Source organism: Schistocerca cancellata, chromosome 1 (assembly GCF_023864275.1).
Source record: "Schistocerca cancellata isolate TAMUIC-IGC-003103 chromosome 1, iqSchCanc2.1, whole genome shotgun sequence".
NCBI classification, from domain to species: domain Eukaryota; kingdom Metazoa; phylum Arthropoda; class Insecta; order Orthoptera; family Acrididae; genus Schistocerca; species Schistocerca cancellata.
Window position 1 is genome coordinate 745,973,097 of NC_064626.1, and position 26,630 is coordinate 745,999,726.

A 26,630-nucleotide genomic window follows, 5' to 3' on the forward strand; every position below is an offset into this window, starting at 1 on the left:
TAAGTGATTTCTGAAAGGTATAGTTTAATGTTACTCAGGGCCATTCTTTTGCAGGGATCTTTGATAGTCAGATTGCGTTGCGCTAAAAATATTGTGTGTCACTTTAGTGAATGTTTGAGTACGTTCAGTTTTGCTCAGCTGTTTGAAAAGCAAATAGTGTAAGAGGTTTATCAGCACAGTCGTGTATAATTGTTCTAAGGGGACGTTACAAGGTACAAAAACCACAATAAGAGTCTACACGAGATTGGACAGTATGCTGTTCACAATAATTCCATTCTGTACATTTTATGTCCAGACTTATCTTCACAGAGGAGGTACGTATACACACAAGCAACGTTCAGTGTAGAGAAGATGTTCAAAGTGACCATATTGCATTTGCAAACACTTCGTCATTCGCTGGAACATACTTTTCTGGACCTTATGCAACACAGCTGCATCCACCACTGCCGAAGTGGCATGCACGTGAGCTATTAGGTCGTGTACGTCAATGGGTGGAGTACTATACACTGTTCCTTTAAGAGTACGCACAAATAAAAATCTAGTGGATTAAGGTCCGGGGAATGCAGAGGACAGAACATTGGACCTTCACGGCGAATCCATTTTCCAGGTAACCCTTCATTTAAGTTGTTACGCACATTAATTAGGAAGTGTGGCGGTGCACCATCATGCTGAAACCATAGCTGTCACCAAACACCAAGTGGATCGCTTTATAATGCGTCAGACAAATTAATGTGAAAAACGACCAGTACAGGGATGCACTGAACTTGTCCCGAAATAGGTAAGGGCTCAAAAGCACTCCCTCCATGATTACAACCCACAGGCTTATGCCACAGCGTTCTTGAAAGCCACATTCACAGGTGACATGTGAATTGTGCTCTGAGCAATAACTGCTGATGGGGAGGCTGAAAACACCTTCACGAGTGAAGTTGGATTCGTCACTGCAGATCACGTTATTTATGAAATACTCATTATCTTCCACTTGCGCAAAAGCCATTCACAAAACTTGTAACACCGAAAATGCAGATAAAATACCTTCTGCACCATCCAAAATATTTGACGTTTATTATCCGTTGATAAGTTGCACTATACCTTTGATTCTGAAGTTGTAAGCTATATTACAGGAATTGTGTTTAATATGTAATCGATGTACTAGTGTATTTAATTTTGACTGTATATACAGGGTGTCCCAAAATAATGCCAGAGGGGACAGAGCGGGCTGTTTTAGGGCTTGCTATTTGCCCTTTTCAGCCATGGGTTTGTACATTTTATTTTTTAAACAATTTTTACATTTGTCTTGCTACATAGTGCAAGTTTCCTTTTGGTCATTAACAATTACAAGATCTTTAGATATTTTAACATTTACAATGGTATTTTAACAATTACAATGATATTTTAGCAGTTTTAGTGGTAGTTTAACAAATATAATGAGATTTGGACAACTACAATGATATTTTAGCAATTTCAGTGGTATTTCAACAATTTTATTAATATTACATTACAGTTTCGTTTTGCTTTATTTTATTTTACATGCATTTGTTCTTGTCGCTATTAGTTTATAATTACAGATATCTTATAATATGGGTAACTACTTATTTTACTATACATATGCATTTGTTTTATATTTCTTATTTAGTGTACAGAGCGAGGGAGGGGGAGTAGAGGGAGTTGGGTTAGGTGTATTTTGGTGGTTCTTCTTGGGCCATGTACTTGTGTGTTTAGTGGTGTTTGTGTTTTATGCTTGAGTCCTCTCGTCTAGGTGTGGGGGGATGGTGGTGTTTGCTGTTAGTGGTGATAGTATTGGGGTGAGATCGGGGTACGTCTTAGCTGTGTTGTGGGCGATTGTGTGGGTGGGTGCTATGTATTTGAATCTGGGTTTCCTTTTTGTTCTGTGGTTGACTGTGATTAGGTCCTCCATGTCCGGTCTTTTGTTTAGGATATGATTTCCGTATCTGGCTCTCATCTTGGCTAACCTGGTTTGTAGTGGTTCCATTCTGGTTGTCTCATATACTTCATTGCTTGGTGTCAGATACGGCAGCCTTGCGATACTTCGTATTAGTCTGCGTTCTGTGCTGTACAGTCTTTTCGCAATCGGCGCATGTATGCCTCCCAGGGGGGCTGCAGCATACTCTAGAACTGGACGAATGAAGGTTTTGTAGGTATGTAGTGCCGTTTGAATGTTGCAGCCATGGAAGCGTCCTTGCACTTGTCGTATTAGGTTTTGTCTGAGTCGGGTTTTGTTAAGGAGGTACGTCAGGTGAGTTTTCCAGTGGAGATGTTTGTCTAGGTATACTCCGAGGTATCTAGCTGTGTCGTTTAGTTGTAGGGGGCTGTTCCAGAGGGTTAGTCGGATGTCATGTTCGTTCTATTGTTTCTTTTTTGTTAAGTGTCTGTGTCTGAAGAGGACTGTCTGTGTCTTTGTTGGGTTAGGTCGTATCCTCCATTTTGCCATCCAGGTTTCTAGGCGGTGGAGGTATGTGGTCGTTTTTCGTTGCAGTGTCGTTGTGCGTGGTTCCGTACACCAGTAGGCCGTGTCGTCTGCATATAGTCCCATTTATTCGTGGGGAGTCGTTACGGTAGGTATGTCGGCAGTGTAAAGTGTGTACAGTAGTGGGGACAAGATGCCACCTTGGGGGACGCCAGCTTGTGGGGTAAAGGCTTCTGACACCTGATTGGCGACGTGAACCCTGCAGGTCCGGTTGGTGATGTATGATTGGACAATCCTGACTACTTTGGATGGGATGCCGATGCTGATTAGTTTGAACAGCAGGCCCTGGTGCCATAGTTTGTCGAAGGCCCGTTCTATGTCTAGGAACACTGCGAGTGTACAGTGTCCCTGGTTGAACCCTTTGGTGATGCTGTCTGTCAGTTTAAGGAGGGGGTCATTGGTCGAGTGGTTGTGTCTGAATCCTGCTTGTGTGAGGGGGAGAAAAACCTACTCCCCCTCACACAAGCAGGATTCAGACACAACCACTCGACCAATGACCCCCTGTGCCGGATGGTGGCAACTGCTGGCTTGTAGGTATAAGTCAGTGTGCGTAGGTTTGCGGTACACACTGTGTCCAAATGTGCCATCTGCCTTTCTCTTCACCAGAACATCCAAGAACGGAAGTAGTCCATCCTTCCTGCTAACCGGCCAAAGGATCAAGAAGAAGAACCAGAAGAGGCAAAGAAGATGGCATACCTGCCATATGCCGGACCTATCTCTGCCAAGATCAGCAGGATTCTCAAGAAATATGACATCAAGAGCATATTTTGCCCACCCACCAAAATTGGGGCTATGCTGGGGAACTTGGTCATTCAATGGATTACAATGACACCAAGATTGTGGCACAGACCTCAAGATTTTGGGACAGTGTCATTAAAGAAGCCATTGAGATTAAGGTCACAGACAATCTTATCAACCGTGACTCGGGATACCAAATCAGCACTGCCTGGAATCCAGCGCTTGAGCTTGTGAAAACTCAACGCAGGACACTCAGGGATTCTACAAGAAATAGAAGTGGAGACCGAGAGAACAGCCGTTAGACAAGGTGTCTGACATTGGGGACCAGATCTGACACACCCCCAGATCATGAACTCGACTTCAGAAGACGGCCAGGCCGGGCGCGGACGGCGGAGGGAACACCAGCGACCAGAGAGGGACAATGTAGCCGTGTCTGGCGGGCGTGGACCTCAGACGGAACACACGACGCGGCGCGGACCGATTAGGGAGCGCCCAGCACGAAACAGAAGTGGAAATCATAGTAACAGTCAGGAGATAGAGTACCCAACATCTCAGACCAGGTCTGACACACCTCAGATGATAACCACATCCGTTGAGGACGGCCAGAACGGGCGCCGACGGCAGTCGGAACATCTGCGACTGGAGGGGTCCATTGAAGCCGAGTCTGGCGGGCGCGGACCACAGATGGAACACTCGACCCGGCGCGGACCGATTAGGGAACGCCCAGCTCCTCCCAGGCATAAATACTGGACTCGATCGACCCAAGGACCAGTCTCAGGTAGCACCTGAAGAAGGCAGCGAGGCACGCTGTTGAAATATCGTGCGAGAACGACGCGAACATCCGGCTGGATTCCCGAATATCCAAGATGTCGAAAAATATAATGTTTTCTTTCATTTCAGGATTGTCAGCAAACATGGCATTATTGTTTGAACAATGGAAATGGATGCTAAAGTGTTACTGGAAAACGGAGAGAGTGAGTGCTGTACGCCGACGTTGGAGAGTTGAATTTGGAACACCACCACCGACAAGAGTAACAATTACAAGAATCAGAGATAAGTTTGAAGTCGAAGGAACGGTGCACAATACGAATAAGGGACATAGCGGACGAAAGAGAAGGTCAACAGATAATCAGAGTGTTGATGCAGTAATCCAGGTATATACACGATCCCCGAAGAAATCTGTGACGCAATGCTTTCGTGTGACTTGGATCTGCAGAAGCAGCGTTCGTAGAATTCTGCGGTTCCAGAACTTTCAGCCTTACATTCCAAGACTTTTCCATGCTCTTAACGAGGATGATCCTGATAGGCAAAGCGAATTTTGTAAGTGGTTCATTAACAGATGTGAAAAAGAGCAATGTTTCCAAGATCGAATTCTTTGGTCACATGAAGCGACGCTTAAACTTGATGGAACAATTAACTGCCATAATTGCATGTACTGGGCCACGAAAAATACATACGTAACTGAGCGAAGGGATGTTAATCTGCCAGGAGCAACAGTCTGGTGTGGACTTCTAGAGGGTTAATCGGACCGCACTCCTTTGACAACATTGTCATGGGCAACTCCTACTTGGAAATGATAACTCCCGTCTTAGCATTGGTGTTTGGAAATGAAGATTATTACTTTCAACAGGGTGGGGCGCCACCTCACTTTCACCTGGATGTGAGGGCATTTCTCAATCTTACATTGCCTGCCAAAGGGACTGTGGAGTATCCCACTCGATCTCCAGATTTAACTCCTCTAGACATCTTTCTGTGGGATACACTCAAGAACACAGGTTACACTGAGAGACCACACACCACTGATGATCTTAGAGAGCAAATTGAGCAAGTCTGTGATGCTGTTCTGTTGGAAACAAAGATCTTAGAGAGCAAATTGAGCAAGTCTGTGATGCTGTTCTGTTGGAAACAAAGTTGGCATGTGGCTCAGTCTTGAGTCTTCGTCGATGGTGTATTGCGATGGACGGATACCAGTTTGAACATTTGCACACCTTAAGTCAGACCATGAGGCACCTGACACCATTAAAATTGTATTTGTAATCCCTTTCATTAAAGAGATGTTCAGTTTCAAAGAGTGTATACATTATTTTGGGACACGCTGTATAATTGATTGTAATTATGATGAAAATATTGTAAATTGTTGGGTGACAGCCAAGGGAACTTTATTGAAATGTATCGGTGCCATTGTTTATCTTTGGGTATTGAGAGGTCTCTGTCGCGTTGCGGGCAGATAGGAAGCAGAGCAGCTTGAGTGATGAAAGAGTGCGGAAGTGTTTGTTGGGCGCTTCTGCAGACGCGGTGTGCAGCTATGCTCGCGCTAGTGTAGGCGTGCCTGATCCGTTTACCCGCAAGTATTGAGAGCGCGGTAGAGGTGGACAGGCGGAGGAAGCTGCAATTCCAACTTCTGCCTGTCCCACAATTATCCGTGACTCTGGAGATGACTCGGGGTTCTTCTCATCGAGCAGCAGCAACAGCAACAACAACGGCAGCTCAGCGTTGTCGTCCGCACAGCTACAACGTTATAAAAGTGTTAACTGACAAACATCGTAAAGTAGAGGCTTTGCTCAGCAACGTTTCTTTCGCAAAATATGAATAACTTGAATAATAACTTGCAACAGTTAAAACTTATAGGGCACCTGTGTTGTCACTGTCCTCAGACATTATTACCAAGCAGTGTCCCTTTCCTTTCCATGCAATCACCGAGTGTCGTAAGAATATAGAAACTGATTAAGGTTTACTGCCAGTTTTGTGTATTTGGTACTGATTAGTTTCAGCCTAAATTTTCTGCCCCAGTAACTGTTCATTCTTGTATTGCATGACACAGGTTACTTACAGTAAAGTAAAATTTGACTGGCAAAACTAAAAACTAAAGATGTAGCATACGTTAAGAGAGAGCAACTTCATTTATTCTGTATTTAGCTTAGCAAGTGACTTCTGATAACTTGGTATGTATTTTATTGTTGTTAATTTAAAAGTAAAATCAATTGCTCATTTGCTTGAAGTAAATTCACTTCAGTCTTTCAATAATCAAAAGTAAATTGCTTACCTCTTTCTAAATTTTGCATTACGTTATACTGAGGGTGCTGAAAGCATTTTTTTTTTTTACGTAACAGAGTTTAAGTTAAGCCTGTCATTCATTTAACCAGTAAAACCATTTAATTTTATCTTCAAAGTTTAGTATTTCAGAATGAGTAACTGCAAACTCAGTGCTTTCTGATTGATTTATTTTCTCGTGAATTGTTGTGTTGTGGAAAAGCGTGACAACCTTCTGTTGCCGCGCCAGTGATTATTTGCTTGAAATTCTTTGCCATTACCTTTCTCAAGATTCTGAAAATGCATTGCCCCAACGGGCTGGCAACCGTTTATCTCCTTTTTAGCTAATCAGTGTTTTCTTTGTGTTATCAGTAATTTTAGTAGTAAATATTATGTGGTACCCTTTTTCTCCCCTGTGCGGTTCGTAAGCTATTGCACTATACTTCACCCATCTCAAAATTATCAACAGTGTTTAGCTTAAGTTTAGAATAGATTCTTCCGTCAGAAGAGTCTAGTTTCCTCCAACTAGCCGGAGTTATTTTACTTCGGTAACGATACCCTTACTAACTCCAAAATTTCATTGGAATATGCGATCACGGTCAGTTACACCGGCAATCCAGTAGGCCGATTAGGAAGGGGGAGGTCACAAACAATACTCGTAGAATGCGGTCTTCTGGCTGCTGGTGTTGAAGTAACGCGTAATGATATAGATGCAATTTTTCAAATCGCAACACTTCAACAACCAGTCTTTGAGGTATATGGATCTGCCTTGTTCTATCACGGATAATTCCCCGTACGTCTAGTCCTTGGATGACCTCTGTCCATTATTTGTGAACGAAGGTTACCGGTTTCCGAATGCGTGGCTCCAGGCGAAGAAAAACATTGTTATCGGGATGGCGCCTTTGAGGGTACCCTGCAGCATACCCACAAGTAGCAGAAGCAGCTTGGTTCTCGGATGCACCCGGCACCATAAGCATATCGAGGTATTCATTGTTTGGGCAGGTCTAGAATGGTTATATTTCCATAAAGTATATGGACAGCTACGGAGTCCCCGCTTTCGGGAATTGTCCATCTACACTACTGGCCATTAAAATTGCTACACCACGAAGATGACGTGCTACAGACGCGAAATTTAACCGACAGGAAGAAGATGCTGTGATATGCAAATGATTAGCTTTTCAGAGCATTCACACAACGTTGGCACCGGTGGCGACACCTACAACGGGATGACATGAGGAAAGTGTCCAACCGATTTCTCATACACCAATAGCAGTTGACCGGCGTTACCTGGTGAAACGTTGTTGTGATGCCTCATGTAAGGAGGAGAAATGCGTACCATCACGTTTCCGACTTTGATAAAGGTCGGATTGTAGCCTTTCGCGATTGCGGTTTACCGTATCGCGACATTACTGCTCGCATTGGTCGAGATCCAATGACTATTAGCAGAATATGGATTCGGTGGATTCAGGAGGGTAATACGGAACGCCGTGCTGGATGCCAACGGCCTCGTATCACTGGCAGTCGAGATGACAGGCATCTTATCCGCATGGCTGTAACGGATCGTGCAGCCACGTCTCGATCCCTGAGTCAACAGATGGGGACGTTAGGAAGACAAACTGCACGAACAGTTCGACGATGTTTTCAGCAGCATGGACTATCAGCTCGGAGACCATGGCTGCGGTTACCCTTGACGCTGCATCACAGACAGGAGCGCCCGCGATGCTGTACTCAACGACGAACCTGTGTGCACGACTGGCAAAACGTCATTTTTTCGGATGAATCCAGGTTCTGTTTACAGCATCATGATGGTCGCATCAGTGTTTGGCGACATCGCGGTGAACGCACATTGGAAGCGTGTATTCGTCATCGCCATAGTGGCGTATCACCCGGCGTGATGGTATGGGGTGCCATTGGTTACACGTCTCGGTCACCTCACGTTCGCATTGACGGCACTTTGAACAGTGGACGTTACATTTCCGATGTGTTACGACCCGTGGCGCTACCGTTCATTCGATCCCTGCGAAACCCTACATTTCAGCAGGATAATGCACAACCGCATGTCGCAGGTCCTGTACGGGCCTTTCTGGATACGGAAAATGTTAGACTGCTGCCCTGGCCAGCACATTCTCCAGATCTCTCACCAATTGAAAACGTCTAGTCAATGGTGGCCGAGCAACTGGCTCATCACAATACGCTAGTCACTACTCTTGATGAACTGTGGTATCGTGTTGAAGCTGCATGTGCATCTGTACCTGTACACGCTATCCAAGCTCTGTTTGACTCAATGCCCAGGCGTATCAAGGCTGTTATTACGGCCAGAGGTGGTTGTTGTGGGTGCTGATTTCTGAGGATCTGTGCACCCAAACTGCGTGAAATTGTAATCACATGTGAGTTCTAGTATAATATATTTGTCCAATGAATACCCGTTTATCATGTGCAGTTTTAATCATGTAGCAATTTTAATGACCAGTAGTGTACATTACGGAAATATAACCATTGTAAACCAGAAGATGTGTCTATGCTGATGTGAGACTGATAGCTGAGAATAAAGCACCTTCATACAGTTGTGTGTCTTTTGGAAATACCTCATCATTCTTGACTTTTAAGTTGTTGTAATTTTTATGATAATTTTAATGGCAATCGAATGTTGAGTTTTATTATTGTTAATCATAATGTCTCTGAGCTGTGTTTGTCCTCACCAGAAAGTTGCTTGCGTGTATTGTATTTTCTGATGAAAGCTGGTTCTGCTCCGTGCCGCTTATGGCCGTTTGTTGGTTAGAAGGAGGCCACCTGACGGCCTGCAGCTAACCTGCCTGCGTGCTGGACACACTGGAACTACACCTGGAGTTGTGGTCTGGGATGTGATTTCGTATGACAGCAGGACCGCTTTCGTTGTTATCCCACGCATCATGCCTGCTAGTGTACATGAACAACATTACAGGAGGTGTTTTCCAAGAGGGCAACGCTCGCGCACATACAGCTGTTGTAAGCCAACGTGCTCTACAGAGTGTCGACATGCCGGCTTGGCCTTTTCCATTATCAGATCTGTCTCCCGTCGAACACATATGGGACAACAATTACAGCACCAACAGCATTAATCCTCCCTGTACTGACCGACCAAGTGAAACATGCATGGAACTCCATCCCTCAAACTGACATCTGGCACCTATACAGTACATATACATCTGCACGCTGTCAACATTGTGGCGCTTATGCCGGTTATTAAAGTACCTTTGAGATTTGCAGTGGCTTATCTCGCTATTAAGCTGTGATCTTGCAGCGTTAATCATTTAAATACGGTCCCTACACAAATGTATTCCTGGTACATTAATTATTTTCTGTTGTTGCGATTTCTTTTCGTCAGCGCATGATATGGAGTAATCGAGTGATCTCACGAACATAGTGAGGTGGAGCTCCATCGTGCATCAAAACATATTGTTCGCAACACTTTCAGAACGTTCGCGAGACAGCTCGTGCACTTCACATTGCGCCCTGCGTTCTTAACCGTCGCAACAGTCCCTTCTTCTACAAGTTGCGTCTGGCGTTGGCATCTCAGGAGTAGTTTCCAAATCGCCACTTGCGAGAAAAGGACCTCTCCGCATTTCTCTAGTGCATCGATGCTCGCGAAGAGCTCTTGTTTTGATAAAACAGCTTTAGGAGCAAAGCGCTGCTCACCTTGTCCGGATCCGTCCATGTTGGCTGCAACAGTAATGCCCAAGTGGCGTAGCCTAGCGGCAAGTCATTACACATACACTACTAACAACGAAACTCCTGCAGAACACTGTCTGACGAACGTTCCTACGAAATCAGATACCTGTGCAGTAAATAGTTTTCCGTCTACTGTGGCTAAAGTAGCTGAAGTGTAGTTTTAACGACTTCGTACAACTACAAGAAACCGCCTTTCGATCGCAATCGAGTATCGTTCGCAAAATCTCGAATGCTTGAGTGACTGTATGTGAGCGAAAGCTTATCTGTTTTCACGTCGCTACAGATTGCACAATGTCTTTGTGGGCGGTAAAAAAATGTTCATCGACTACTCTCTGAACGCCGTTTCTTGGAATTGTCCGGAGTTATCTTTCTCGTGTCATCATTTTTCACGGGAAGTTTTCGAGCTTATGTGTTACACATAATCTAATAGAACTTGAGATGAAACGCGCTGATCTGTTCTAAACGATTCCTTTCTTTCTTTCTTTTTTCGCTGGTTCTGTGCGGTAGATATCGCAGACAGAGGAACGGCAATTACTACTACGTCACATAACAGTTTGAAAGCAGTATCACCACTGTATCTGCTTCCTAACCTAATGAAAGCGGCATAACAGTCAAGAGACTAGCCTCACATTCGGCGGGACGATTTCAAATAACTGTTCGGCTATCACGTTTTCAAGCGAATATCGGAGCGGATACTTCCGACCATACTGGAATTCGTTGCGTATCTTGAGTTTGTGCTCTTTATCTAATGATTTAGATCTCGATGCAACGTAAAACTCTACGATTTTTAGTATTTGAGATATGTTGTTGTGTTTCCTTAGATCTTCGCCAACTGTAAGGGCCTAAGTACATAACTACTATGTCTGACGAAGGATCACAATATTGTGTACTCAATCCAACATCTTTGTATTTCCTATCTCAACTGAGCCGTGGCGGGCTCGCAATCGATTTCACGTGCCTGGATTTCGAGCATTTTTCAGTGGCACCACTATTGGCAGTGAGAATCGATTGTAGTTTGTCGCTGACTGTCTCTGGTAGAGAGAGTCCTAACGTACGCCTTGAGCTGCGTAGGGGAAGCCAATACGAGCCAGGCAGAGAGTCACAGCGGGAAAGAGGGCGTCACGTACCGAGTTTCGGACACTGGATCAGTCGCCTATTATCTCTGTACATGTTAAGACTTGGTGAAATTGGTGAAGTCGAAGTTAAGACATCGAACTGGGTACGGCGTCCTTTTGTCTATGGTTGCTAATTGGTCCGGCTTTGATATTCCATGCTGTGCGGGACTGAGTGCTGGGAGCCGCACTAGATATTTTCAGGATAATCAAGGGCACGAAAGGGAAGCAGTGGTTGGGGAGCGAGTGAGACAGGGTTGTAGCCTCTCCCCGATGTTATTCAATCTATATATTGAGCAAGCAGCAAAGGAAACAAAAGAAAAATTCGGAGTAGGTATTAAAATCCATGGAGAAGAAACAAAAACTTTGAGGTTCGCCGATGACATTGTAATTCTGTCAGAGACAGCAAAGGAATGAAAGAGCAGTTGAACGGAATGGACAGTGTGTTGAAAGGAGGATATAAGATGAACATCAACAAAAACAAAACGACGATAATGGAATGTAGTCGAATTAAGTCTGGTGATGCTGAGGGAATTAGATTAGGAAATGAGACACTTAAAGTAGTAAAGGAGTTTTGCTATTTGGGGAGCAAAATAACTGATGATGGTCGAAGTAGAGAGGATATAAAATGTAGACTGGCAATGGCAAGGAAAGCGTTTGTGAAGAAGAGGAATTTGTTAACATCGAGTATGGATTTAAGTATCAGGAAGTCATTTCTGAAAGTATTTGTATGGAGTATAGCCATGTATGGAAGTGAAACATGGACGGTAAATAGTTTGGACAAGAAGAGAACAGAAGCTTTCGAAATGTGGTGCTACAGAAGAATGCTGAAGATTAGATGGGTAGATCACATAACTAATGAGGAGGTATTGAATAGGATTGGGGAGGAGTTTGTGGCACAACTTGACTAGAAGAAGGGATCGGTTGGTAGGACATGTGCTGAGGCATCAAGGGAACACCAATTTAGTATTGGAGGTCAGCGTGGAGGGTAAAAATCATAGAGGGAGGCCAAGAGATGAATACATTAAGCAGATTCAGAAGGATATTGGTTGCAGTAGGTACTGGGAGATGAAGCTTGTACAGGATATAGTAGCATGGAGAGCTGCATCAAACCAGTCTCAGGAGTGAAGACCACAACAACAACAATCAAATATCTGCCACATCGTGCGTTTTTGGTCAGTATTTCTCATACTACGATAGGCCCACATGTTTTGCTTGCACTTGGTGGCTTCCCGAAGTGTTGTTGTTGTTGTGGTCTTCAGTCCTGAGACGGGTTTGATGCAGCTCTCCATGCTACTCTATCCTGTGCAAGCTTCTTCATCTCCCAGTACCTACTGCAACCTACATCCTTCAGAATCTGCTTAGTGTATTCATCTCTTGGTCTCCCCCTACGATTTTTACCCTCCACGCTGCCCTCCAATACTAAATTGGTGATCCCTTGATGCCTCAGAACATGTCCTACCAACCGATCCCTTCTTCTGGTCAAGTTGTGCCACAAACTTCTCTTCTCCCCAATCCTATTCAATACTTCCTCATTAGTTATGTGATCTACCCATCTAATCTTCAGCATTCTTCTGTAGCACCACATTTCGAAAGCTTCTATTCTCTCCTTGTCCAAACTATTTACCGTCCATGTTTCACTTCCATACATGGCTACACTCCATACAAATACTTTCAGAAATGACTTCCTGATACTTAAATCCATACTCGATGTTAACAAATTTTTCTTCTTCAGAAACGCTTTCCTTGCCATTGCCAGTCTACATTTTATATCCTCTCTACTTCGACCATCATCAGTTATTTTGCTCCCCAAATAGCAAAACTCCTTTACTACTTTAAGTGTCTCATTTCCTAATCTAATTCCCTCAGCATCACCCGACTTAATTAGACTACATTCCATTATCCTCGTTTTGCTTTTGTTGATGTTCATCTTATATCCTCCCTTCAAGATACCATCCATTCCGTTCAACTGCTCTTCTAAGTCCTTTGCTGTCTCTGACAGAATTACAATGTCATCGGCGAACCTCAAAGTTTTTATTTCTTCTCCATGGATTTTAATACCTACTCCGAATCTTTCTTTTGTTTCCTTTACTGCTTGCTCAATATACAGATTGAATAACATCGGGGAGAGGCTACAACCCTGCCTTACTCCCTTCCCCACCGCTGCTTCCCTTTCATGTCCCTCGACTCTTATAACTGTCATCTGGTTTCTGTACAAATTGTAAATAGCCTTTCGCTCCCTGTATTTTACCCCTGCCACCTTTAGAATTTGAAAGAGAGTATCCCAGTCAACATTGTCAAAAGCTTTCTCTAAGTCTACAAATGCTAGAAACGTAGGTTTGCCTTTCCTTAACCTTTCTTCTAAGATAAGTCGTAAGGTCAGTATTGCCTCACGTGTTCCAGTATTTCTACGGAATCCAAACTGATCTTCCCCAAGGTCGGCTTCTACTAGTTTTTCCATTCGTCTGTAAAGAATTCGTGTTAGTATTTTGCAGCTGTGGCTTATTAAACTGATTGTTCGGTAATTTTCACATCTGTCAACACCTGCTTTCTTTGGGATTGGAATTATTATATTCTTCTTGAAGTCTGAGGGTATTTCACCTGTCTCATACATCTTGCTCACCAGATGGTAGAGTTTTGTCAGGACTGGCTCTCCCAAGGCCGTCAGAAGTTCCAATGGAATGTTGTCTACTCCGGGGGCCTTGTTTCGGCTCAGGTCTTTCAGTGCTCTGTCAAACTCTTCACGCAGTATCGTATCTCCCATTTCATCATCATCTACATCCTCATCCATTTCCATAATATTGTCCTCAAGTACATCGCCCTTGTATAGACCCTCTATATACTCCTTCCACCTTTCTGCTTTCCCTTCTTTGCTTAGAACTGGGTTTCCATCTGAGCTCTTGATGTTCATACAAGTGGTTCTCTTATCTCCAAAGGTCTCTTTAATTTTCCTGTAGGCAGTATCTATCGTACCCCTAGTGAGATAAGCCTCTACATCCTTGCATTTGTCCTCTAGCCATGCCTGCTTAACCATTTTGCACTTCCTGTCGATCTCTTTTTTGAGACGTTTGTATTCCTTTTTGCCTGCTTCATTTACTGCATTTTTATATTTTCTCCTTTCATCAATTAAATTCAATATTTCTTCTGTTACCCAAGGATTTCTACTAGCCCTCGTCTTTTTACCTACTAGATCCTCTGCTGCCTTCACTACTTCATCCCTCAAAGCTACCCATTCCTCTTCTACTGTATTTCTTTCCCCCATTCCTGTCAATTGTTCCCTTATGCTCTCCCTGAAGCTCTGTACAACCTCTGGTTCTTTCAGTTTATCCAGGTCCCATCTCCTTAAATTCCCACCTTTTTGCAGTTTCTTCTGTTTTAATCTACAGGTCATAACCAATAGATTGTGGTCAGAGTCCACATCTGCCCCTGGAAATGTCTTACAATTTAAAACCTGGTTCCTAAATCTCTGTCTTACCATTATATAATCTATCTGATACCTTTTAGTATCTCCAGGGTTCTTCCATGTATACAACCTTCTATCATGATTCTTAAACCAAGTGTTAGCTATGATTAAGTTGTGCTCTGTGCAAAATTCTACCAGGCGGCTTCCTCTTTCATTTCGTAGCCCCAATCCATATTCACCTACTACATTTCCTTCTCTCCCTTTTCCTACACTAGAATTCCAGTTACCCATGACTATTAAATTTTCGTCTCCCTTCACTATCTGAATAATTTCTTTTATCTCATCATACATTTCATCAATTTCTTCGTCATCTGCAGAGCTAGTTGGCATATAAACTTGTACTACTGTAGTAGGTGTGGGCTTCGTATATATCTTGGCCACAATAATGCGTTCACTATGCTGTTTGTAGTAGCTTACCCGCATTCCTATTTTCCTATTCATTATTAAACCTACTCCTGCATTACCCCTATTTGACTTTGTGTTTATAACCCTGTAGTCACCTGACCAGAAGTCTTGTTCCTCCTGCCACCGAACTTCACTAATTCCCACTATATCTAACTTTAACCTATCCATTTCCCTTTTTAAATTTTCTAACCTACCTGCCCGATTAAGGGATCTGACATTCCACGCTCCGATCCGTAGAACGCCAGTTTTCTTTCTCCTGATAACGACATCCTCTTGAGTAGTCCCCGCCCGGAGATCCGAATGGGGGACTATTTTACCTCCGGAATATTTTAACCAAGAGGACGCCATCATCGTTTAATCATACAGTAAAGCTGCATGCCCTCGGGAAAAATTACGGCCGTAGTTTCCCCTTGCTTTCAGCCGTTCGCAGTACCAGCACAGCAAGGCCGTTTTGGTTATTATTACAAGGCCAGATCAGTCAATCATCCAGACTGTTGCCCTTGCAACTATTGAAAAGGCTGCTGCCCCTCTTCAGGAACCACACGTTTGTCTGGCCTCTCAACAGATACCCCTCCGTTGTGGTTGCACCTACGGTACGGCTATCTGTATCGCTGAGGCACGCAAGCCTCCCCACCAACGGCAAGGTCCATGGTTCATGGGGGGGGGGGGGGGGGGCGAAGTATTTGAGTGTAATTACCCATGTCAAGGCTGTGTTGTTTCAGATTGTTCGTATTTCTGATCAGTAGAATTTGGCTGTGTATGTAATTGTACCTGTATTTTCAGTGTTTTTAAGCATTTTGCGTTTAGTGTTTCATTTTAACAAAAAATTTCCTGTATTTAATCTATGTATTAAAATTGTGTTGTAGGCTTACATACCACAGTACCAAGAAGGAGGCATTGTTTGTAGGATCTGAAGGTACCGCCTCGCAGGGGTAAGCTTGTCACTTTTCTTACATAACTGCTTGCTTCACGCAAGGTTCTTTGCCGTGTGGTTTGCCTAAATTTGTCAGATCTTATTCTGAGCGTTTATTAATTTCCTCTGTATCAAATTTTATTTTGCTAAATGCTTCAAGAGACATTACCTTCGCCACTATTACGCTTTTTGATATTATGAAATGTGGTTAAGGGTAATTTTTTGAAGTTCTGTGGCGGATTAAAAGCCCTTATGCTGAGCATTTCTCGAGATGGTGGACATTAATATTTGCCTAACTTGTTTGCTTGGCCTATGTTTCGCCTAAGGTGCGTTTGACCGAGACCTACGAGAAAGACAGGCCGCGGCGCGTACGTCAGGGAGGTAGCCCTGCGCTCGCTCGCTTGCTCAACTCAGCAGACAAACCACATTTCTGCACCTCTTAACCTGTAACTAGGTGTGTGCTTCCAAAACGGGAATTGCATCTATTACTGGAATCCGCTATTATGGAGTCTTACTATTATTAGTCCTACAATGATGGAAAGTCCATTGGTTCAAAATGGCTCTGAGCACTGTGGGACTTAACATCTGTGGTCATCAGTCCCCTAGAACTTAGAACTACTTAAACCTAACTAACCTAAGGACATAACACACATCCATGCCCGAGGCAGGATTCGAACCTGCGACCGTAGCAGTCCCGCGGTTCCGGACTGAGCGCCTAGAACTGCTAGACCACTGCGTCCGGCGAAAGTCCATAGGTCCACTTATAATTTGTTACAGCTGCACTGGGGTATAATAAGATTAAAATCGTGCCAACATGATTATCAGTTGCATAAGGCACCTTCTTGTATGAAATGAGGACTGTTAAGCAGAAGAGACTAAATGAGCCGTTATACCATTTATATCGAGTATTAAATTAAATTTTATTCTAGTAAGGCTTGATAATAGCAGATTCCAGTAAAATACGCAATTCTTAGTACGCAGGCGCCCAGCTGCGAGTGAACAGGTTTAGAAACGCATTTTGTCTGCTGAGCTGAGCGAGCGAGTTCATGCCTACCTTCGTGACGTACGCTCCGCGGCCTGTCTTTCTCGTGGGCCTCGCGTTTAACAGCCCTACGTAGTCTTCTGAGCCTCGCGGCCAGGTTTCCAGCGGGTGGTGACCGCGTGGGCTTGTTGCCGGTGACAATAACTTTGTGCAAATTCTCGATTTCACTCTTTGCACGTAAATGTAAGGTAGTTGGTGAAATCCCCAAATACAGGGTGGGATAGGACGAGGAAAGGATGGAAGGGCTTCCGTGTTTATCGGCTGCCTTTGAGGCGTGTCGTCTTGGAACGCTGGTTCGCGCTGCCTGCTAAAAGATTTTATGTAATGGCTCTATCACTAATTAGTGGAACCGTATTTAAATTTTTACATTTCCTTTGGAATAAGCTTGTATTGCACATTTTGTGAATCCCGGGTAGCTAAGTTTTTCTTTAAGCTCTGTCTTGATTATTATGTTCCGATAATGTTTCCAAATTATTTAACCACGATTACTGTTCGAGCCTAACTTGATAATGTACCTGTCTCACGGATGGACAATCTTAATCCATTTTGCTATTTTGGTACTCGATAAAATTTCCAGTAGATGTTAGTCTGATTCTTAGCGCTGTAGTTGCTGCCCTGTGTGTTAAGTGTGGTGTCACCGCCAGACACCACACTTGCTAGGTGGTAGCCTTTAAATCGGCCGCGGTCCGCTAGTATACGTCGGACCCGCGTGTCGCCACTGTCAGTCATTGCAGACCGAGCGCCGCCACACGGCAGGTCTAGTGAGACGTCCTAGCACTCGTCCCAGTTGTACAGCCGACTTTGCTAGCGATGCTACACTGACAACTACGCTCTCATTTGCCGAGACGATAGTTAGCATAGCCTTCAGCTACGTCATTTGCTACGACCTAGCAAGGCTTCATTACCAGTTAATATTGAGATTGTAAAACCTGTACCGTCAAGAGCGATGTACACCCATTATGGATTAAAGTTAAGTATTCCAGCAACTACGTTCTTTTATTACTAGACTCAACTACTTTACATTGTTCCAGACTGCACGCCAGTCTGCGTGAGCTGAAACGCGTGCATTTCGGCCTCCTCTAGCAACACGGTGTTGGCTCTTCTGCCAACACATCACTAAGAGCCTCTTTATTAAAAAAATTCAACGAGTTTCCCGAAAATCCTTCGAAGGCTTCATCACCTTTCCTTAAATTATTATAAGAGACTGTTGCTGCTGCAATTTGACTGGTTCCATTTTTATAAGAAAACAAGTTTTAAATATTTTTTCCTCTTTTGTATTTAGTCTGCCACTGAGTTTTGTGCCTTGTTAAGCTAAAATCGTTTGTTAAAGCAGATTATTGATGTAGCCAACAAATTAGCTTTACCCTGTCACTCATAATTATTTGTGTTAATTGTATCAATGTATTCATGCTATAATGTGGTGGTTAAATGTAAACAAACGGCAAATGACGCTGTTATTCTGGGTTCGCCCTTCTATACTTTCTTGGTCCTGCCCCATCCTGTGTCTAGGGATTTCACCAACGAGATTAGATTTACGTGTAAAGAGTGAGTTTCCAAAATCTGCACCAAGTTATCATCACCGGCAGGTGTTACGGCGTTTAGAAATAGTTCCCATCTTTCTGTAAGTATGTGTCATTAAGGGACAATCTGACAGGTAGCTAACGGCCAAATGTGCCACTTAATTTATATTTATCTCGTTGAAAATGACGGTACTGTTACATTCCTGGAGCCGCACAATAAACAAAATTTTCTTCTACCGCTATTCACAGCTGCTCTGCCCAGGATTGTCACTTATCAAACAGTATACTTATCAGTGCAAGGCTTCCAAGAAAGATGAGGCAATTAATAATCAGTAATCTTTCCATATAATTACATTTGGGATCCTCTCCCCATGACCAACCCATGGTGAATGTGTTTTGGAGCTATTAATTTTATTTCTAGCTTCTTAATATTTTTGTTGCATATAATCCCTTAGAAAAAATTCCAGATGGAGAGAGACCAAAATTAAGAATCCAGGTGTATCCTACTGAGGAACTGAATGACTGCAACTGAAATTGGATATAGAAGAAGTTGATAATTTGCGTGAGATGGCAGCAACCGTTAAAACGTACGTTAAGTATCAAACACTTTCCTCTCTAGCTAGTGTAAATGCGGAGATGTAGGCGACAAGTTTTGATTGTTGGAACTGAGGCATAGTCAGCAACATCTAGCTGTGAAAGTCGGTCAGTTCCCCACCACAGAAGGTAGTCCTTGGTCTCTACTCCTCACTGTGTTTGGCAACGACGCTACTTTTTTTATGATAGGAAGGTTACTGAAGTTCAACGTCTCAGTACGTCGAAGTCCGGAGTGCAGCTGTTAACATTCTCACTCTCTCAATCACTAACCTGCATCAAGATCGTCCAACGTGAACACGATCTGCTCCTAGCATTTGTCGCATTATATGAAGACACTGCTTCTTTGAGTAGAACGTCATCATGCGGTTCACACTCTGGTACCACCGTTTCCACTCTGCATGTACGACTAAGTCGCACCTCAGCCGAAATGTGACAGCGCCAGCTTTGTGGTAAGAAATCACCGGAGCCATTCCCTTCGTCACTTTGATCATGATCATGAACATTGATCGGTAGTCGTACTCTGATGTAGTGGCATATTCCCTGGCTTAAATGGTATTATGTGGAGGCTACTCTTGGCTCAGTGTCTGTAGCTGTATTCTCAAAATACATCACATTGTTAACCATTAACCGATTTTTTATCCGAGTGGGGCGGAAATCGGTAGATATGGGCGATATAGATAAACAAATCATTACAAATTCAGAAAAAAATTGGATGATACATTTAAGATAAAGATGTTCACAAATTGAGCAACCAGTTATTCGGTTTGGCATTGGGGGAATTCTGACGATATAACGCGCCAACTGGACAGCATTTGGCAAGATAACTGTTAGGACATCCAACAACTCGCTCAATCAGTGCCATGCCAAATATCTCCTAGGATAAGTGCCAGAGGTGAACCAGTGCGCTATTGACTTGCTCAGTTTGTGAAGCACTTTCTCTTGAATAGATCATAGAATTATTTGGAAACTGTAATCTTTCTTTGTCTGCAAATGTACATCACATCTACAGATTTCAGTTCCATTCGGATAACTTTCTGCACTGCGTTTTCTTTTTGTTCTTAAAGTGTAATTTAAATCCCAGTGGAGCGCCAGTGTTAGTTGCCCCATTGGCCTGGGAAAGTTATTTAAAAACTGCGGGAGGGCATGGCCAGTAACAGGTGGATAGTAAACTACACTCCTGGAAATTGAAATAAGAACACCGTGAATTCATTGTCCCAGGAAGGGGAAACTTTATTGACACATTCCTGGGGTCAGATACATCACATGATCACACTGACAGAACCACAGGCACATAGACACAGGCAACAGAGCATGCACAATGTCGGCACTAGTACAGTGTATATCCACCTTTCGCAGCAATGCAGACTGCTATTCTCCCATGGAGACGATCGTAGAGATGCTGGATGTAGTCCTGTGGAACGGCTTGCCATGCCATTTCGACCTGGCGCCTCAGTTGGACCAGCGTTCGTGGTGGACGTGCAGACCGCGTGAGACGACGCTTCATCCAGTCCCAAACATGCTCAATGGGGGACAGATCCGGAGATCTTGCTGGCCAGGGTAGTTGACTTACACCTTCTAGAGCACGTTGGGTGGCACGGGATACATGCGGACGTGCATTGTCCTGTTGGAACAGCAAGTTCCCTTGCCGGTCTAGGAATGGTAGAACGATGGGTTCGATGACGGTTTGGATGTACCGTGCACTATTCAGTGTCCCCTCGACGATCACCAGTGGTGTACGGCCAGTGTAGGAGGTCGCTTCCCACACCATGATGCCGAGTGTTGGCCCTGTGTGCCTCGGTCGTATGCAGTCCTGAGTGTGGCGCTCACCTGCACGGCGCCAAACACGCATACGACCATCATTGGCACCAAGGCAGAAGCGACTCTCATCGCTGAAGACGACACGTCTCCATTCGTCCCTCCATTCACGCCTGTCGCGACACCACTGGAGGCGGGCTGCACGCTGTTGGGGCGTGAGCGGAAGACGGCCTAACGGTGTGTGGGACCGTAGCCCAGCTTCATGGAGACGGTTGCGAATGGTCCTCGCCGATACCCCAGGAGCAACAGTGTCCGTAATTTGCTGGGAAGTGGCGGTGCGGTCCCCTACGGCACTGCGTAGGATCCTACGGTCTTGGCGTGCATCCGGTCGTCGCTGCGGTCCGGTCCCAGGTTGACGGGCACGTGCACCTTCCGCCGACCACTGGCGACAACATCGATGTACTGTGGAGACCTCACGCCCCACGTGTTGAGCAATTCGGCGGTACGTCCACCCGGCCTCCCGCATGCCCACTATACGCCCTCGCTCAAAGTCCGTCAACTGCACATACGGTTCACGTCCACGCTGTCGCGGCATGCTACCAGTGTTAAAGACTGCGATGGAGCTCCGTATGCCACGGCAAACTGGCTGACACTGACGGCGGCGGTGCACAAATGCTGCGCAGCTAGCGCCATTCGACGGCCAACACCGCGGTTCCTGGTGTGTCCGCTGTGCCGTGCGTGTGATCATTGCTTGTACAGCCCTCTCGCAGTGTCCGGAGCAAGTATGGTGGGTCTGACACACCGGTGTTAGTGTGTTCTTTTTTCCATTTCCAGGAGTGTACATCAGCCTATTGACTCAAGGACGAAGTTTCTTTGGTAAGTGACGGGAAGGAACTGTAACATGATTCATTAAACGACTGTGTTAAACTGCACCCAAGGCTTTCTGGAAGAACAATGATACAGCTTGAACTCAATCAGCATTTCGTATCCCTCAACCTGTTACTGCATGTAACATACAGAAGCAGTGGGTACAAGGCTCTGTCCGGTAATCATGCTGCAGTCCTTCTTGACACAATCAGATGGTTGCAGGAATGGTTTCTTCTATAAAGTTACAGTATATTTCTGGACTGTTCATTAAATAATGCAACACATTTTTTCTGAATGCGGTTTGGTTTTATCCTGGATTTCAGTTCACCTTGTTCTTCTCCACTCTTGGCTACAAAACCCTATGTTTCAATATAGTCTTCATTCAATGCGATGGCCTTATGCCATCTTGCTGAGAGGGTCTACTTGCTCCTATGGTGCCACTCTAGTGGTAGACATTGGAGCCAATGTCTTGCTGTATCCATCTGTGTACTGCTTCCCATGGAGTGCATTCTTCATTAGGCCAAAGAAATGGAAATTGGAAGGTGCAAGATAAGGGCTGTAGGGTGGATGAAGATGAACAGTCCAATTTTTTATGAACTCCTCTTAGGTGCACACACTTGTGTGAGGTAGTGGTGCAAAGCTGTTTCTGGTGCATTTTGTTTGTGTGGGTTACATACATTCAAGGGCAAGCATGCATTCAGCAGCAAATTATCGCTTCCTGCACTCCCCTTAACCTGTTGTTATGCTAATTGATTTATGATCACTCGAGGGCTAATTTACAAGCATCTGGGGTACTCCCTCCTTCTGAGAAACCACCCACCCCTCTCTCCCCCTCTACTTCCCTTCCTTCCCTGTGAATTTCTTACCCAGCACAAAGTCCCAAGCAACTGGAAGAAAGCACAGGTGACTCAGGTGTATAAGAACGATGAAAAAATGGACCATAGAATTACAGACCAATATCCCTAACTTGTTTGCTGTAGAATCCTTGCACATATTCGCAGTTTGGATATAATAAACTTCTTTGAGATTGAAAAGCTTACATCAGTGAATCAACATGGTTTTAGAAAGCATCACTAGTGCAAAACTCAGCTCACTTTTGATATATTGTGAACAATAGATGAAGGGCGAAAGGCAGATTCCATATTTGTAGATCTCCAGAAAGCATTTCACATTGTGCCCCACTACAGGCTGTTGATGAAGGTAAGAGCAAATGTAAAAGTGCACAGATATGAGAGTGCTCGAAGACTTACCCCAGTATGTTGTCGTCAACAGCAAGTGTTCATCAAACACAAGGGTATTGTCAGGAGTTCCTCAGGGAAGTGTGATAGCACTACTATTGTTCATGAATCCGGTCTATGTGGGGACATGTGTACTAGGCATCCACATGTACCACTTGCACTATGAATTTGCCCATTTAGATGATCCTAGGTTACTTCATATGGATATGGATAGCTTTATCTATTGGGTGAAGAACTGCAGTCCATATGAAGCGAAGGGGTGTAACCACGAAGAATTTGACACATCTTCATACATGGCCAATAACCCTTATGATACTATTCCACACAAAACGGTTATCATCCTAATGAAACACTAGACGAATGTGTCACCAATTGTAGAGTTTTTAGATCTGTGAACAAAAATTTATGTGTATCACACGTTGGAAGATGTGAAAATGTCACTCAGAGGTGGGCTAAGGGCATGCCGCATCGAGAGGCCTCTTGATTGAAGCCTATTTGCAGTGTCTCTACAGTGGTGTTTGCAGGGTTCCACCACAGATACAGCGTATGGTGTGGCAAACTAGTATTTGATCTAGAGGACATGAGGTGTATGCTGTGCTGCAATTTAAAGCTGACCTGGCACCTTACGATGATAAAGGGTCATTTGTGATGATGGGATAAAACAATCCTGTATTCGCACTATTCACTTGTTGAGAGAGAGAGAGAGAGAGAGAGAGAAAGGGGGGGGTCGTGGGACTGAGAGGTAAATTTTGCAGAATAGTAAGACGGTTTTATCATTGTGTAAGTCTTCTGTGTGTGTGTGTGTGTGTGTGTGTGTGTGTGTGTGTGTGTGTGATGTAAATATTTGTTTATTTATGCACATCATGTGGGTGAGAAATATGTTCTACATACGCCTGTAAACATATACAGGGTGGTACATTGATAGTGACCGGGCCAAATATCTCACGAAATAAGCATCAAACGAAAAAACTACAAAGAGCGAAACTCATCTGTCTTGACACATATGGTACACAGATATTTTACAAGTCCAAATTTTTGTCGACGAACATGGTGTATAGATTTTTCACCAGATATACAATGTGGTCCACTGATCGTGACCAGGCCAAATGTCTCACAAAATAAGCGTCAAACGAAAAAACTATAAAGAACGAAACTTGTCTAGATTGAAGGGGGAAACCAGATGGCACTATGGTTGCTGGATGGCGCTGCCATAGGTCAAACGGGTATCAACTGCGTTTTTTTAAATGGGAACCCCCATTTTTTATTATATATACGTGTAGTACGTAAAGAAATATGAATGTTTTAGTTGGACCATTTTTTTCGCTTTGTGATAGATGGCACTGTAATAGTCAAAAACATATGGCTCACAATTTTAGACGAACAGTTGGTAACAGGTAGGTTTTTTAAATTAAAATATAGAACGTAGGTGTGTTTGAACATTTTATTTCGGTTGTTCCAATGTGATACAAGTGCCTTTGTGAACTTATCGTTTCTGAGAACACATACTGTTACAGCGTGATTACCTGTAAATACCACATTAATGCAATAAATGCTCAAAATGATATCCGCCAACCTCAATGTATTTGGCAATACGTGTAACGACATTCCTCTCAACAGTGAGTATTTCGCCTTCCATAATGTTTGCATATGCATTGACAATGCAATTACGCATGTTGTCAGGCATTGTCGGTGGTTCACGATAGCAAATATCCTTCAGCTTTCCCCACAGAAAGAAATCCGGGGCTGTGAGATCCGGTAAACGTGTGGGCCACGGTATGGAGCTTCGACGACCAATCCAACTGTCATGAAATGTGCTATTCAATACTGCTTCAACCGCACATGAGCTATTTGCCGGACATCCATCATGTTGGAAGTAGATTGCCATTCTGTCATGCAGTGAAACATCTTGTAGTAACATCGGTAGAGCATTACATAGGAAATCAGCATACATTGCACCATCTAGACTGTCATCCATAAAATGGGTGCCAATTATCCTTCCTCCCATAATGCCGCACCATACATTAACCTGCCAAGGTAGCTGATGTTCCACTCGTTGCAGCCATCGTGGATTTTCCTTTGCCCAGTAGAGCATATTATACTGGTTTACGTTAGCACTGTTGGTGAATGATGCTTCATCACTAAATAGAACGCATGCAAAAAATCTGTCATCACCCCGTAATTTCTCTTGTGTCCAGTGGCAGAACTGGACACGAAGTTCAAAGTCGTCGCCATGCAATTCCTGGTGCATAGAAATATGGTACGGGTGCAATCTATGTTGATGTAGCATTCTCAGGATCGACGTTTTTGAGATTCCCGATTCTCGCGCAATTTGTCTGCTACTGATGTGCGGTTTAGCCATGACAGCAGCTAAAACACCTACTTGGGCATCATCATTTGTTGCAGGGCGTGGCTGACGTTTCGCATGTGGCTGAACTCTTCCTGTTTCCTTAAATAACGTAACTATCTGGCGAACGGTCTGGACACTTGGATGATGTCGTCCAGGATACCGTGCAGCATACATAGTTCATGTCCATTGGGCATTTTGATCACAATAGCCATACATCAACACTATATCGACCTTTTCCGCAATCGATAAATGGTCCGTTTTTTTTTCTTTATTGTTATTTTCATACCTAAACAATCAGGTAGGCTGTCAGCGGCATGCTACGCCGCTCTTCAGCCATAGAGTTGACAATAACAGAACACAGAATGGAGAACCAGAGTGAACATAGTGACGGGCAAAGGATAGCGGTCACAGATACACAAAAAACACGGAGCCGTTCACACGCGACAATAACGACACTGAAAACATGTTGACACGGCGCACGTAACACTCACGAATCCGATTGCACAAGCGAACGTAGAAGCATGACGGCAGACACTAAAAACACAAAACGACGTCACATACACGTGAAACTGATGGCTATGATCTACAGCGCGCGAAAGTCCACAGATCGTGTACGAGTCCGGGGACCTGCCAAGGGGGCGGAAAGGGGAGTGGGAGGGAGAGGGGTGAGCAAGGATGCCAATGGCGGAGGATATGGAGGAAAAAATGGAGGAAGGGCTGGAGGGGAAGCCCGGGGGAGGAGCGGGGAGAAAGGGAGGAGGGAGGGGAGGGGGAGAGAAGGGAAGGAGAAGGGAGGGAGGGTGCCCAAAGGAAAAAATACAGGAAGAGGGAGGGAGGATCAGAGTTGGTAGGAGGGGTAGATGGAGGGGAGGAGGACATCATCAGGGAGGGGGAGCTGGTGGAAGCCACCTTGGGAGAGGGTATGGAGGGTGGAGAGATGGAGACCGGGTGGGACGTGGGAATACAGGCGCGGCAGTGGGTGGGGGTGGGAGAGGATGGGTGAGACAAGCGGGTGAGGAGGATCGAATTTACGGGAGATGTACAGGATCCTTATCCTTGCAAGGAAAAGGAGGAGGTGGGGGAACAGAATGAGGTCGTACAGGATCTGCATGGGGGAGGGGAGATGGATGCGATAGGCGAGGCGGAGAGCATGGCGTTCAAGGATCTGAAGGGATTTATAAAAGGTATGGGGGGCAGAGATCCAGGCTGGATGGGCGTAACAAAGGATATGGCGGATGAGGGATTTATAGGTGTGGAGTATGGTGGAGGGATCCAGACCCCACATTTGGCCGGAAAGGAGCTTCAGGAGACAGAGTCGGGAGTGTGCCTTGGCTTGGATTGTCTGGAAATGGGGGGCCCAGGAGAGGCGACGGTAGAGGGTGACGCCAAGGTACTTAAGGGTGGGGGTGAGGG

At 44.5% G+C, this 26,630-nt stretch overlaps 1 protein-coding gene across 1 annotated transcript in view; it reads left to right on the forward strand.

Annotated features, from left to right (window-relative positions):
• Nucleotides 1-1,766: 1,766 nt before the first annotated feature.
• Nucleotides 1,767-26,630, forward strand: part of LOC126100115 (lipopolysaccharide-induced tumor necrosis factor-alpha factor homolog) — a 101,244-nt gene continuing 76,380 nt past the window's right edge. The window contains exons 1-2 of the mRNA XM_049910683.1: nt 1,767-1,813; nt 15,808-15,873. Of these exons, the coding sequence (XP_049766640.1) occupies nt 1,767-1,813; nt 15,808-15,873 (113 nt within the window). The remainder of the gene's footprint in view (nt 1,814-15,807; nt 15,874-26,630) is intronic.